The sequence below is a fragment of the Akebia trifoliata genome, chromosome 7 (assembly GCF_017979445.1).
Source record: "Akebia trifoliata isolate Shusen 1 chromosome 7, ASM1797944v1, whole genome shotgun sequence".
Lineage (NCBI taxonomy): Eukaryota > Viridiplantae > Streptophyta > Magnoliopsida > Ranunculales > Lardizabalaceae > Akebia > Akebia trifoliata.
In genome coordinates, this window is record NC_141381.1 from 25,008,915 (window position 1) to 25,023,478 (window position 14,564).

Consider the following 14,564-nt stretch of genomic DNA (forward strand, 5'->3'; position numbering starts at 1 on the left):
GTATATACCCAATAGGTAAAGTGGGAGAGCTGAAGTGTGAAGGTACGTGAATGATTGAAATGGTATTTTTGAAAAGGAAAAATATCCTCCTGAAAAAAAAACATGCCGAGATGTGTAAACCTTGGCCGAAATTGGTTTCAAACACCGATAACCTTTTGATACGGAGCAATAGCCAATAAACACACATTTCTTAGATCGAGCGTCAAGTTTATTGCTGGAGTAAGGTCGAGTAGGAAAGAATAATCAGGTGAAGCTTGAAATAAAATCTCATATGGGGACTTATGTTGCAATCTGGCAATTGGAAGACAATTAATTAAGAATACAAAAGTGCACATTGCATCAACCCAATAAGAAGAAGGCATATATGCCTTACTTAACAATGTGATAGCAGTTTTGGCAATATGGCGATGCTTACACTCAACAACCCCGTTTTGTTGGGGAGTGTGCGGACATGAAATTTGATGTATAATGCCATGAGTTGAGCGGAATTTGGCAATGGAATTGTTCACATATTTCCCACCCCCATCAGATGGAAACATTTTTATTCAATAACTAAGTTTTTGAAATGAACAAAAAAATAATAGACATCAGATTTTTTATTTAAAGGAAAGAGCTAAGAGAATTTTGAGAAGTCATCAATAAAGACAACATAGAATTTATATCCTTGAAAAGAAGTTGAAGGGGAAGGACCCCATACGACATCTGAGTGAACAAGAAAATTACAGCAGTAAAATAGTAGAAGGTTCTAGAAATATATACATTAACACATACGACTCGAGTTTTCACATAATCATGAGATAAACAATCCAACAATAACCCGAAAAAAGTTATCAAGTAAATTAATATGATAATTAAAGATCAATTCACATTTATGTTAAAAATAATTGATCAAAACAATAGTGGTGGATGAAAGAAATAGTCCTTGATCTTCATGAAATGTTATTATATTTCTTTAAAATATCCAACATAATAGTGGTTCCTTTCTAATAGGTACAATGGACTTTAATAAATTTTATTATCTAGTGGTCTCTGCCTAAAGCATGGTTTTTAAACTCGGTATCGCATCTCGTCTCGTTCAGCTCCAATACCAAGTTAACTCGGACGATACGTCTCTGTCTCGGACGAGTTTAAAAACCATGGCCTAAAGCAATAAATCATTTTTTTTTAAATGAAGAGCTGAAGAAACCATATCAATATTATTTTACAGTATCTCAATTAATGATTTTTTTTTCTCGGTCAGATCCGTACTCATGGAAAGGGAAATCATATGTCCATTCACTATCCCAACCGCTGAATTTAATATTTTCACAGTTGGGATTGTGAGTGATCATGTGAGTTCCATTTCTATGAGTCTACGGATCCCAACCATTTCAATATATATTGGTCAGGTTCCATGACTCATGAAGAATGATGAAAAAACACATAATCCCTACCATTTAAATACAAAATCCAATGTCGATTTTTGAGATGTGTATTATCATAATAGTATTGATTCCATGCATAGTCGGAATCATCTGTTTTCTCATGAGTCACTAATACCCAATCAAGTATATGTATGTATATTATGGAATTAAATTAACCCACTTCATCTCAATCATACAAATGGGGATCGGACGAAGAACGATCCAAACCAATCTCAAGATGCATAAAACCAAACGTCCAATCCACCTCATCTCGAGATCTATAATACTGCCACAGTCTAGTCCGGAGATAGCCAAGAGCGTTCTCCTAACCAAACATCAAGTAGGGACCAGGTTGATGTTCCCCACTATCCCCAAAAACAAGGTTAAGGGTCTTGGTCTTGAGCCGGAAAGGCTAGGTTGGGCAAAAATAAATTGCAACCCATTAAATCTAGGGTTAAACTTGGACCTCGCAATGCCCCGCTTGCTACTACATATATCGTATATTTGTATATTACATACGCTTCGATGTATGACTTTGTATTAAAAAAAATAATTGAAGTATATTATTAAATAACAAGTTTACCTTCATCCCTGATTCTTTTCAACTAAGATGGAGATTAGACTACTATTTTAATGAAAAAGGGTGTCAAACACTTCAAAAGATGCTATAATTTAATTCATATAAAAGCTAAGAATCAACCTGATAGACCGACCAGTTAGAGCGAGTTTGGGCTTAATCGACTTATCTGGTTCATAAGGATAGACAAGTCATATGAAGAGGCATACAAATAAAATAACAAGCTCTTGTGTCTTCACACACTACAACATTTTTAGCCTACAGCAGCGTTTTATAACAGCGGATCCGTTTATCCGCCTCTATATATATACATGTTGCAGCGGATATAATTATCTGCCTCGATAGATACCTAAGCAAATGCCAACCTCATATATTCAATTCCTATAGCAGCGGACCAGTATGTCCGCCGCTATAAAACCAAATTTTCTTTTATATTAAAGTTCGATTTAGTGAGTTTTGCTTATAAAATTGTTTTTATTTGAATATAGCAGCGGATATGAGAGTCCGCCAGTAAAAAATTCATTTTTTTTAATATAAAACGTTCTGTTAATGTGTTGCTCTTTACCAATGTATTATAAAATTTAATATAGCGGCGGATTTGGATATCCGCCCCTATAGAATGACTATTTTAAATATTTAATGAAAATTGACTATAGCAGCGGATTAATATATCCGCCCCTAAAAAAATCAGATTTTATTTTATTATTTTTTTTGAAGTATAAAAAGTTATGTTGATGAGCTGTTTATCAATTTATTTTTTATTGAATATGGCAGCGGATTATTATTTCCGCCGCTACAGAATGATTTTTATTGAAAAAAAAAAAATTTATTTTATTGAGAGTGGATATAGCAGCGGATGAATGTATCCGCCATTAAAAAATTATTTTCTTTTTTTTTTAAAATTGAGTATGGCAGCGGATAAATTGTTCCGCCACTAAAAAATTAGTTTTTTTAATATAAAAAATTGGATTTATGAATTCATCTGTATTAATTTTTTTAAAAAAATTAACGTAGCAGCGGATGAGCGTATCCGCCACTAAAAAATAGTTATTTTAATTGTTTAGGCTTGCGAATTTTTTTTTTAAATTTCCTATGAGAGCGGATTGTTTGCTCCGCCGCTATACCATATACTCCAAACGGCCGATCGATTTGGCGCAAAATTTTCGCGGTAATTTTAAAGGACGAAGGTTCAAAACTTCATTTTCGTTCAGCCATTTTCTCTTCTCTTCTTCTCATTCTCTCCATTTCTTTGAAATCCCTAAATCTTAGAGTTTTTTTCCCTTTGTTCTTCCGTTTGAGCTCGATTGGAGTTTCAATCGACCCTTCTTCTGTTTAGAGGGTTGGTTCAGCCCTTGATCTCATCGTTATTTGTAGCGCCAGCTTCGTGTAGCACCGGCTTCGTGTAGCACCAGCTTCGTGGTCGCTGTCGTGAGGGTTGACGCCGGATTGTACCGCTAGGAGCGAAAGGAGGGACTTGAACCCTCAACCTCAGCTGCCACAAACTCTCCTCAATCTTCAATTTGGATTCGCATCTCAGGTACTCTTTTGATGTTGAACTACGATTGTTCTACTTGTTGTCGGGTTGAAACCCTTGTTTTTTGATGCAAAAATTTGAAATTAACTTCGAGTATGAGATGACTGGGATCTCAGATTGGATGAGAGCTTTATTTCAGATTTCTAAATCAGAAAGAAGAATGATAATAAAACGGTGAACATGTCAAAAGAAATGAAAAGAGGAGAGAGATCACTATAAAGGGTAGAAAATAAGGGTAGATTTGCAGTCTTCATAATCAATGTTCTGATGAAATACATTGGAACATATAAAATTGAAAATTTAATGGGGAAAAAAAAAAAAAAAAACTGTTACTTAATGCATCAGATTCCTACAGAGTCTTGTAACAAACAAAACCATCCAAAACTGAGCTGTTTCAAACCAAGAAAAAGACCTTCACACCCTAAATAAAGATTGTGAAGTCCTAGCAAACACTTTATTTCCATATGCATTTAGGGATATTATAATAGAAACCACCACCGATCATCCAACAAGCCTCCTCTAGTGAGAATCTTTGACCAATTTCTGTAATGAGATCACACAAGTCAGAATAGTTATTGCTGGTTTTTTTTTTCCCTTGTAATTTACCTATTTCTCTATTGAATGGAATCTTTCTAGAGATCAAACAATCCTGGTTATTCACATTATCTCAATGGAAGATTGGGCATCCACACAGAATAGTCTTATTATTGAATGTAAATATTTTATTTTTTACACTTGTTAGCTCAATGGAAGATTGGGCAATACTTTGGTAGTCCTTTCAATATCTAAGTTGTAGCACAAGCAAAGCTTCTATTACGTTGGGATAAATAGGGGGTAGTGTTAGGGGTAAATTGGGCAAGTGTTCGATGGTATCAAGGAAAACTAGGAAATAACTTGGACAATTTTTGTGGGGGTTCATCTATGTGGGTTATTGGTGGCTCGATGTTTGAAATTAGGAAGGTTGGGGAAAGTGGACAAGTTTTTGAGGTTCGTTGAAAGATGATGCGGCTTCCAAAAATGGCAAGAGAATGAAGGAATGAGTAAGAGTAGGTGAAAGAAAAAGAAATGAAATTGAGAGTTCAAACGTGTGTGAAATTAGGAGGGGTGCAACCCTTTTTATAGTGCGGAGAACATACCCATCTTGAAGATCAGTCTACTGTTGTGGGGAAATGGGGACAGCTGCTGTTGTGGCTACTGTTGTGTTTGTGTTCAATGAGTATTCTGTGTTTTTCGTAGCAGCTGATACGTCCACCACACTTGTCTTAACCAACTGTTTAAGAAAATCCCAGCCAAGAGGTGGCATATGATTCATAAATATGAGTCGATTATTTGATCTTGGCAATGCATAGTATGGAAGTTGAGTCCTTTGAGAACTATGAACCTATGATTCGTCACATAGTTCTCAAGTGTTGTGTATTATCTTTGTTGTGCATACTACCATTGGATTCAATTGAGTTTTTACATATATAGTTTTTTATCAATCAAGTCTGCTTGCTTAAGAAATACTGAAGATATGTTTGCTACATGTGCCCTCCATTATGAATGCCCAATTGATGAGCCATATCTGATATTGCACACACTTTCCAGACTTGCACTGTCCTATCAATTGCATTAGTAATCTATTAACTTGAACTATTGCTTATGAAATTAAGCCATTTAAGATGGCTTAAAATCAATATGCCACCGTTGGTCCTGCACATTAGTTTTTAGAAAGGAAAAAAAAAAGGTGTAGTTTTAATTTGTATATTTACTATGGGGGGGCGTTCAATGGCCAACTTTTTAGCAAACTTTTTGGCAAAACATTTTTCAAAACATGAGTTAGAGGTTTTGGAATGGGCTGATTTTTGGTGAGGATGATCTCTACAGTGAGGAGATCATCATCACCAAAAATCAGCCCATTCCAAAACTTCTAACCCCATCAAAAACAGTTTACAAAAAATGGACGGTCTACGATTTTTCAACTGGTAAACATGGGTTAGAAGTTTTGGAATGGGCTGATTTTTGGTGAGGATGATCTACTCACCATAGAGATCATCCTCACCAAAAATCAGCCCATTCCAAAACCTCTAACCCATGTTTTGAAAAATGTTTTGCCAAAAAGTTTGCTAAAAAGTTTGCCCTTGAACGCTACCCTTTACTATGTTGCTGCTTTGCTTCCATATTCTGTTTGTTATTTCATTTGTTTGTGTGAATGAGGTAGAAACTTACAGTGACTGGTCAATTGTTATGTGGTATGTATAGTGTGGCGTGTCTGTGTGCATAGAAACTACATTACTGATTTGTGATTTGTAAGTAGTATTATTATATTCCAGTTATTACTTCCTTTGGAAACTATAAATAGGGTTGCTTTGAAACATGGTTCAAAATTTTGTGGTTTTTGAAATGTTTTTGTGGGATGTTCCGGTTTTGGCTTGTGAAATAAGAATAAAACCTTCACTCGAGACATTTAATATTTCAAAAGGTTTATTATATTTGGTTGGGACTATTTTGGTTTTTCCTGAGATCGAAATATTTTCCGCAAACATGATTCTAAGACTTGCTTTGAAGGCATGGTTTTAAAATGAGACTGAGTCTTACAGCAAGGTCCCGTTGTGACAATAAGATCTCAGAATAAGGTGTTTCGATTGTTATCAAAGTATTTCAATCTAATCTTAGATGGTACACCTCTTGTCAAGCATGGTTCTGATCTCATCCCCATGATGTTTTAATTTCGATATATGTAGACTGTTTTTAGTGATAATCAGTTTGCTTTTACTTATCACATCTCAATTTCTTCAATATCAAGTAATCAGTCCCATCTTCTGTTGTTCCATAGCTCACGATTGTCACTGCATGATCTAGGTGTTTGCTACAAGGTCCAGTGAATATACTCTGTGATCATAGTCAATTAAATTCAAAGACAAATACCACTCCCCTAGTAAGCTTTTTCGATATGGGTCTCGAAATGAACTCTATATATGAGTTCATTGCGTTCTTCTCGAGCTCAATTTTAACATTGTTTAGATAAATGGGCTGGGATTGGTCTTTTTAATGATCCAACCTTAAGCCTGAATGTATTAACCCAAGTTATATATTTGGCCCCAGATTATTCCTTAAGGGATATGAAACATCCCAATTAGAAAATATCGATTTTAGCAAAATTACCAGCTTGAAAACCCAGGGGTGTATCAAACAAAAGGATTTGGGGTCCTTGCACTATTGATGAGGGCCACCATTTATGTGTGTATCTGTCTGCTTCTTTCTTGAAACTCTAGTGCTTTATTTTAGAGTGCCTAAGTTAGTCTTTTTTTCATTATTTTTTTACCTTTTTTCCAATCAAGACCCATACATTGCTTAGAACAAAACAATGGTCAAAAAGTCCATCATCTTTAATTAGAGATTTTGGTATTGTGGTTTGTGCTTTAGAACCAAAAGTATAATCCAAAGCTGCTTTCTTTCCATTTTTCTCAAAGCATCTTCACCAAAAAATAGAATTAGCTTTGCAGATTTTTAAGTTCTCTCCACCACACAAAGTGATTGATTATGAGGGATGTATTGCACACTAGAAAACTATTATTACACACTTATATTCAATTTGGGGGTTAGGGAAGAGTGAAATTAAACATGAAAGCTAGAGGTCTAAAAGAGGCACACAAGGAGAATCAAGAAATGTTTGTTGTGCCTTGTATTCTGTATGTGTAGTGTTTTATGTAAGTGAGTTCCAATAATTACTGATTAGTATTTTGATTTTAGAGTTCTGTTGTTCGTTACTCATTACTAAAATCCTTCTCTACTTAGAATTATCAGATTTTAAAATTCTTATAGCTTCCATTAGAGCACTTATTCATGAATGGATAGCTAACTTAATTTGTATGTATCTCTGGAGCATTCATGTCATGTTTGAGAGTTTGTAGTCATAAATTTTCATTGTAGGCCCATTAGCTTGTCTAATCATTTCTAAAATTTTCTCACAGGCTTTTCTGTGAAGCCAATAGATTGATTTCTTGTGAACATTGGCTGCACTAACTTGTCTCTCAGTCTTATTTGCAAAAAGGAAAGCGAAATTCCCAATTTATAAGAGATCACTGGCAGTTCAAGTTGAGTATAGGTATTATTTTTATTTTCCATTTTTTCTATTGCAGGTTGTACCAGTGATCTCTTGTCTACAAATTGAATTTTGTTGTGGTATAGGTGGGAAATGGGGAAGCAATTGAAGTTGGGGAGTTATCATGTTGGCAGGTCAAGCATCTTTGATGCAAAGGCTGGAATTGCTCTGAATGAGAAGTTCGTGAAACTCGTGTCTTGGTATGATAATGAATGGGGTTACAGGTAATTTCACTCTCTAAATGCTTGTATTAATTATCCCTCTCATGAGTTTTTTTGCTCTTGCTGCTGAAGTTACTGTGGTGCCACCTTCACAATTAATGGCTCTGATTGGTCAGGCTTTGAAATGGCAACAGCACCAAGGTAGTAATCTCTCTGAGTTGTTCGATTTGTGGGTTAAAAAATTGCATTTTCATTCATCTTGATGAACCATGGTGCTATGGAACGCAGTTTGATTTGTTTCGAGGGACAGCTGCAATGAAACAAGATGAAGATGATATGTATCTAACTACTCTTGGGTACACAATCAAGGTATATATTTTCTTATTAACACATTCAATGCCATCTATTCTAAAAGTGCAAAATTTATGCAACCATTATGTGTATGGGGTGTTATTTAATTTAGAAAGTGGTGCTTGGCTGCGTGTTACTGTGTTTCACTGTTGCTTCTAATCAAAGGATAACTTTCTGTTTTTGTTTTTTCGAGTTGTATAAAAAAACATAGAAGTGTAAAGAAGGCACACATGCTGGTTGTTCGGTTATACATTTGACACTTCTCAATTTAACCATTTTGTTTCAGTCTTTAATTTTTTCTCCACTACGACATGACCCTAATTATATAAGCTTAAACATATTTCAACCATTTCTTAATGTTGGCTTTATATCCCTAATGCACTAACCATCGCTCTAATCCCATCAGCTCATGTTATTAACTTTTTATTTTTTGCTCAATTTTTGCAAATTTATCTCATCAGCTCATGTTATTATATCCTTAATGCACTAACCTAGTCCCCTGTTTTACTGTAGTGTCTGAATCATTTAACACAATTGAATACCAAAATGAGGAAATAATAGAGTTTTTTTTTTCTTGAAGTATTCTTGAGCTAACAATCTAAATTGCACACAGAAATTGTCATGCAGAGTTGTTGCATCTAAAAAGGTTGTACTTCGGGCTTTGAAACTATTGGCCTTTGGTCTTTTGCTTCAAGGTGATGTATTTCATTATTTTCCTTACTGTATAATTCAATATGCGTTTGGTTTTCCTCATTTTTTTATGCTTTCAAAGTGCATTAGCATGCATATTTTTTGTTCTCAGTTGGTACACAAAAAAGAAAGGAAGCTTGTAGAGAAGTGTTTGAAAATAGTTAATTTTTTTCTAACTCTAGTCAAACATATTAGCAGGAGGCATGTAAAACCCATGTGATATGCTTAAGTCGAGAAATTGCCCTTTAAGAAATGCGACAATCACTTTTTCTATTGCGTTGATAGTAAAATACATGAAATTATTAAGAGTATCGTAGTAAATTTACATATAAATCTCAGATATAAGAATAGTTAAATAATGGAGCCAATGGAAGCATTGTTGAGTTTGGGTTAAAAGTTAAATCTTTTCAAAATCTCCGGAAAAAAACAATTATGAAAAGAATACCAATTCAGTGTTTGAAAAGAGAAAGGAAAAAAATGCAGGAGGCACTTCTATTTTTTCTTGTGGGCATCTTCCCTTTATAACAATTTTTGGGGGATAGAAAGGGAGAATACTCAGAAGAGGAGATCGACTCATCTCTTTGAAGTTCAGGAACAAGAATGTATTCTTAAAAGACATAAATACCCCTTTGGAGATTAAGTGAAAGAATTATTTTATAGGTTTATTTGAAGATTTTGGCAAAAAATTTGTATATATATCTAAGCAGCCCTGTTCTTTACAAGTAGTAGATATTAAATTAGAACTTTAGCAACTCTCTGATGAATGCCTGCAGCAGTGTAGGAAAATATTCGATCTTATTTCTAATTTGTGTATTTTCCTTCTATTCAGGAGGTTATTTTCATGGACTCTATGATCTAACTTATGGAGTTGATATCGAACACATTAGATGGACGGGTATACTGCAGGTATTTTTTTTCCCACTCCATATGCTACAATTTAGGTCATGGGATATATTAGCATGGCTAGCTGTTTTTTTTTTTCCAAGTTGGAATTCTGAATTGTTTGAATCTGGTGAGAGTCCAATAGAAACAATATGTTTTCTCTGGATGAATCCATGCCAGAAATCAATGTTAAGTACAAGTACTGATAACTTGCAGCATTTTCTGCCTTCGATTCATGGAGACTAGCCATGGAAATACTAATACTCTTCTTTATCCCTTTGTTAGAACACTAGTGTTATGTGATCTATAATCACAGAAATGGCCATTAAACGGTGTTCACATTTGAGTTGGTTTCAGTTTGTGTAAGCTTATTTGTGTTTGAAAATTTTGATTAACAAAGACATGCTTCTTCGTAGAGAATTGCAATCGCTTATCTGTTTGCTGCACTATGTGAGATTTGCTTCAAGAATGATGATGTCGTCCATATAGAGATATCCTTGTTGAGAAAGTATCGGTTCCAGTAGTGATGATGCGTCATCAGGTCTATTAATTGGGTGTCCTTATTGTGGATTATATTACTTACTAATTCTATTGATAAAGGAGAAAAAACAGATCTTTATTAATATTCAGGAAAAAATATTTATTTTTTTAAATTTAAAAATTTACCTATTGTGGCGGATCTGAATATCCGCCGCTATATAATGTATATTCTGATAATTGAAAAATGACCTATTGTGGCGGATCTGAATATCCGCCGCTATATGATATATATACTGCTAGTTTGCAAAATTACCTATTGTGGCGGATCTGAATATCCGCCGTTATACAATATATTTTATTAATTAAAAGATGAACCTATTGCAGCGGATATGAAAGTCCGCCGCTATAAATTGATTATTCTATTAATTTAAAAATTGATCTATTGCAGCGGATTATAATAACCGCCGCTATATGTTCAATATTATATTAATTTTAAAAATCGATCTATTATGGCGGATATAAATATCCGCCGCTACAGATAGTACATTTTACAGCGGATCTAATGTTCTGCCGCTACATTTAGCGACCGAGGCTGCTGGTTTCCGCTGCTCATCGCCGCAATATCTTTTACTGGCGGAAAAAGTACCATTTAGCGGCGGATATGTCCGCCGCTATAGACCAAAAATGTTGTAGTGACAATTTGGTTCACCAAACTCAATGACAAAGTTTAGCAAAATAGAACGGTTGGGTTAGCAAATTGGTTAATATAAATTCACTGTACCCTCCATTGACAACCCTAGATGGATCCACTCTTTTTCCATATTTTAAACTATGATTGTAGGAGAAACAATAGAGATAAGGAAAATGGAGCTAACCTTGTAATAGTAAAACTAAAGTGCCCTTTGGGAGAACGAAGAGTATTTTTTTTAACATTTTCATTTTTCATTTTTTTTTTTTAAAGGGTGAATTACCATTTAGTGAACTGAAAATGAGTTATTTAATATTTCAGCTAACTGTTCATTTTAATTATCAAAACATGAATGATCACGTTTTCATTAAAAAAAATTCAGAACAATAATACGTCCGACAATTTGAAAGTGACAATTTCCAATTAGTCACTTTAGACCTAAGAAATAGTCACTTTCAAACCTCTAAATTCGTGATATACGTTTTGGTAATTAAAATGAACAGTGATCCCGAATTGTAGATTCGATCACTTTTTCATTAATATCCCCCATTGTTTAGTTGATGAGATGTCCTCAATTATTTATCTTAGTTCAATAGTTACAACCTTAACTTTAGAACAAGGACATTATTGTTGCAGATCATCAATTAATTAATGATAGGTAAGCAATTTGATTGGATGGATAGTGATTGCTTTGTTAGTGCTGTCGTATTATCATTATGTTCATATTAGTGGGGTCACTTTAGTATATAAATATGAAACAAGTGCAATCTCATGACTTGCATTCCTTTACCTCAATTTTCTTAATAAACTAATAAGAAAATATCTAAATACCATCGTCATCATCTTTTAACAAAATGACTTCATCGAATCGGATCATACCCTTATTGAATTGAGTTTTTTATTGGAACTTATTATTAAGATTTAGATCCAATCCATTAACAATCAGATCGGGCCAACCCCAATTTTATATACAAAATCAAAAATAGACTTCATATGTCCTCAACAAATATATAATAAAATTTATATACTTTCTAACATATTATCGAATCGGGATATCATTGATCCAGATCCGATCCAATAAGATATTAGATTGAAATCCTATTAGATTAGATCCTTAACGGTGTCTAAAACATCAATCCATAATCGAAATTATCTGATGGTCAGATTTTGGATCGAATTTCGAATCTAATCTGATACGTTGACAGCCCTACCTTAAAATAGAGAGGTCATGTGCATGTGGGTTCTATGCGGTCTGCTATCCACAAACCCACCTTGTGTTGGATCATAAACCTGGATTAAATATAGTAATCGGATCTAGATCACTAACTAACTAGAGTTCGATTTCATAGAGGATAAATATAATTGGTAGATAGTAATAGGAGTTAACATTTTTATTTTTTCTTTTTCTTTTATTTTTTTAATGGTGAATTAGCATTTAGTGAGTTGAAAATGAGTCATTTACTATTCCGGCTAATTGTTCATTTTAATTATCAGAACAAGAATGATCATGTTTTCATTGAAAAGAAATTCAAAACAGTAATGCATTCGATAGTATTAAAGTGACAATTTCGTAGGTTTAATGTGACAATTTCAAATTAGTTACTTTAGGCCTGCGAAACAGTCACGTTAAAACCTCTAAAATGATTTACAAAAAATGGATGGTCCACGATTTTTCAACGTGTAAACATGGGACTAAACATTTCGGAATGGGCTGATTTTTGAGGAGGATGATTTTATAATCATAGAGATCATCCTCACCAAAAATCAGCCAATTCCAAAACTTCTAACCCATGTAGGACCAAAAACGTTTGTTAAAGTGTGTGGTAAAACTTAGGGTGCTGAACATTTCCCTATATATATATATATATATATATGGGTCCCGTTATTTGGCCAACAGTTTGGCAAACATTTTGGCAAACACTTTTTCAAAACATGGGTTAGAGGTCTTGGAATGAGCTGATTTTCGGTGAGGATCCTCCCCAAAAATCAGCTCATTCCAAAACTTCTAGCCCCAGTTTACAAGTTGAAAAATCGTGAATCGTCCATTTTTTGTAAACCATTTTTGATGGGGTTAGAAGTTTTGGAATGAACTGATTTTTTGTGATGATGATCTCCTCACTGTAGAGATCATCCTCACCAAAAATCAGCCCATTCCAAGACCTCTAACCCATGTTTTGAAAAATGTGTTTGCCAAACTGTTGGCCAAATAACGCTACCCTATATATATATATTGGAAATGTTCAGGAACAAACATTTTGGCAAAACATTTTTCAAACATGGGTTAGAGATTTTGGAATGGGTTAATTTTTGGTGATGATGATCTCTACGGTGAGAAGATCATCATCACAAAAAATTAGCCTATTCCAAAACTTCTAACCCCATCAAAAATGATTTACAAAAAATGGACGGTCCACGATTTTTCAACTTATAAACTGGGGCTAGAAGTTTTGGAATGGGCTGATTTTTGGTGATGATGATCTTCTCACCGTAGAGATCATACTCACCAAAAATCAGCCCATTCCAAAACCTCTAACCCATGTTTTGAAAAATGTTTTGCCCAAAATGTTTGTTGCTAAACGGGACCATATATATATATATATATATATATATATATATATATATATATATATATATAGATATATATATAGGAAATGTTCAGCAACAAACATTTTGACAAACATTTTGGCAAAACATTTTTCAAAATATGGGTTAGAGGTTTTGGAATGGGCTGATTTTTGGTGAGGATGATCTCTACGGTGAGGAGATCATCATCACCAAAAATCAGCCCATTCCAAAACCTCTTACCCATCAAAAATGGCTTACAAAAAATGGATGGTCCACGATTTCCCAACTTGTAAACATGGGGTTAGAAGTTTTGGAATGGGCTGATTTTTGATGAGGATGATCTCCTCACCATAGAGATCATGCTCATCAAAAATCAGCCCATTCCAAAACCTCTAACCCATGTTTTGAAAAATGTTTTGTCAAAATGTTTGCCAAAATGTTTGTTGCTGAAAGGGACCCTATATATATATATGGGTAGCGTTCAAGGGCAAACTTTTTAACAAACTTTTTGGCAAAACATTTTTCAAAACATGGGTTAGAGGTTTTGGAATGGGCTGATTTTTGGTGAGGATGATCTCTACGGTGAGGAGATCATTCTCACCAAAAATCAGCCCATTCCAAAACTTCTAACCCCATCAAAAACAGTTTACAAAAAATGGACGGTCCACGATGTTTCAGCTTGTAAACATGGGTTAGAAGTTTTGGAATGGGCTGATTTTTGGTGATGATGATCTCCTCACCATAGAGATCATCCTCACCAAAAATCAGCCCATTCCAAAACCTCTAACTCATGTTTTGAAAAATGTTTTGCCAAAAAGTTGGCCATTGAACGCCCCCTATATATATATATATATATATATATATATATATATATATATATATATATATATATGAGTCATGTTGGAGTGACCTCAAGATTGTACGTCACATTGCACACCTTGACGTGAAATTGTGTAGGAACCCTAAATGCTTTTTAACTCATATCTTAATGAAAGCATATATGGTTCATACACATTATCACGTCAAAATGTGTCATATATATATGAGGAATGCTAACGTCTAAAATCTCATGAGGACATTAGTATTCTCTAACACTTTTTTTCAATACTACCTCTATTCATTTTGTCATTTAGTAAAAAAGACAAAAAT

At 34.2% G+C, this 14,564-nt stretch overlaps 1 protein-coding gene across 2 annotated transcripts; it reads left to right on the top strand.

The window, feature by feature from the left end:
- The first annotated feature begins 3,035 nt into the window (after positions 1–3,035).
- On the top strand, positions 3,036–10,438 carry LOC147398524 (uncharacterized). 2 transcript variants are annotated; one of them, XM_086447757.1, is made up of 6 exons: positions 3,036–3,517; positions 7,733–7,960; positions 8,048–8,128; positions 8,724–8,805; positions 9,630–9,706; positions 10,099–10,438. In XM_086447757.1, exons 3-6 carry the CDS (start codon positions 8,075–8,077, stop codon positions 10,204–10,206), a joined length of 321 nt encoding a protein of 106 aa, XP_086303883.1. In that variant the 5' UTR covers positions 3,036–3,517; positions 7,733–7,960; positions 8,048–8,074; the 3' UTR covers positions 10,207–10,438. The 2 variants fall into 2 exon arrangements, 1 of the variants encoding a protein (XP_086303883.1); XR_015179927.1 differs by having other exon boundaries at positions 3,041–3,517; positions 8,738–8,805; positions 10,099–10,409.
- Positions 10,439–14,564: the final 4,126 nt, after the last annotated feature.

Bases quoted from the DNA above. Each gene is read 5' to 3' on its own strand.
- LOC147398524 (XM_086447757.1), top strand. From the start codon at position 8,075: ATGAAACAAGATGAAGATGATATGTATCTAACTACTCTTGGGTACACA. The intron at 8,129-8,723 runs GTATATATTTTC...AATTGCACACAG, and splicing joins CTCTTGGGTACACAATCAAG to AAATTGTCATGCAGAGTTGT. The intron at 9,707-10,098 runs GTATTTTTTTTC...GCTTCTTCGTAG, and splicing joins GATGGACGGGTATACTGCAG to AGAATTGCAATCGCTTATCT.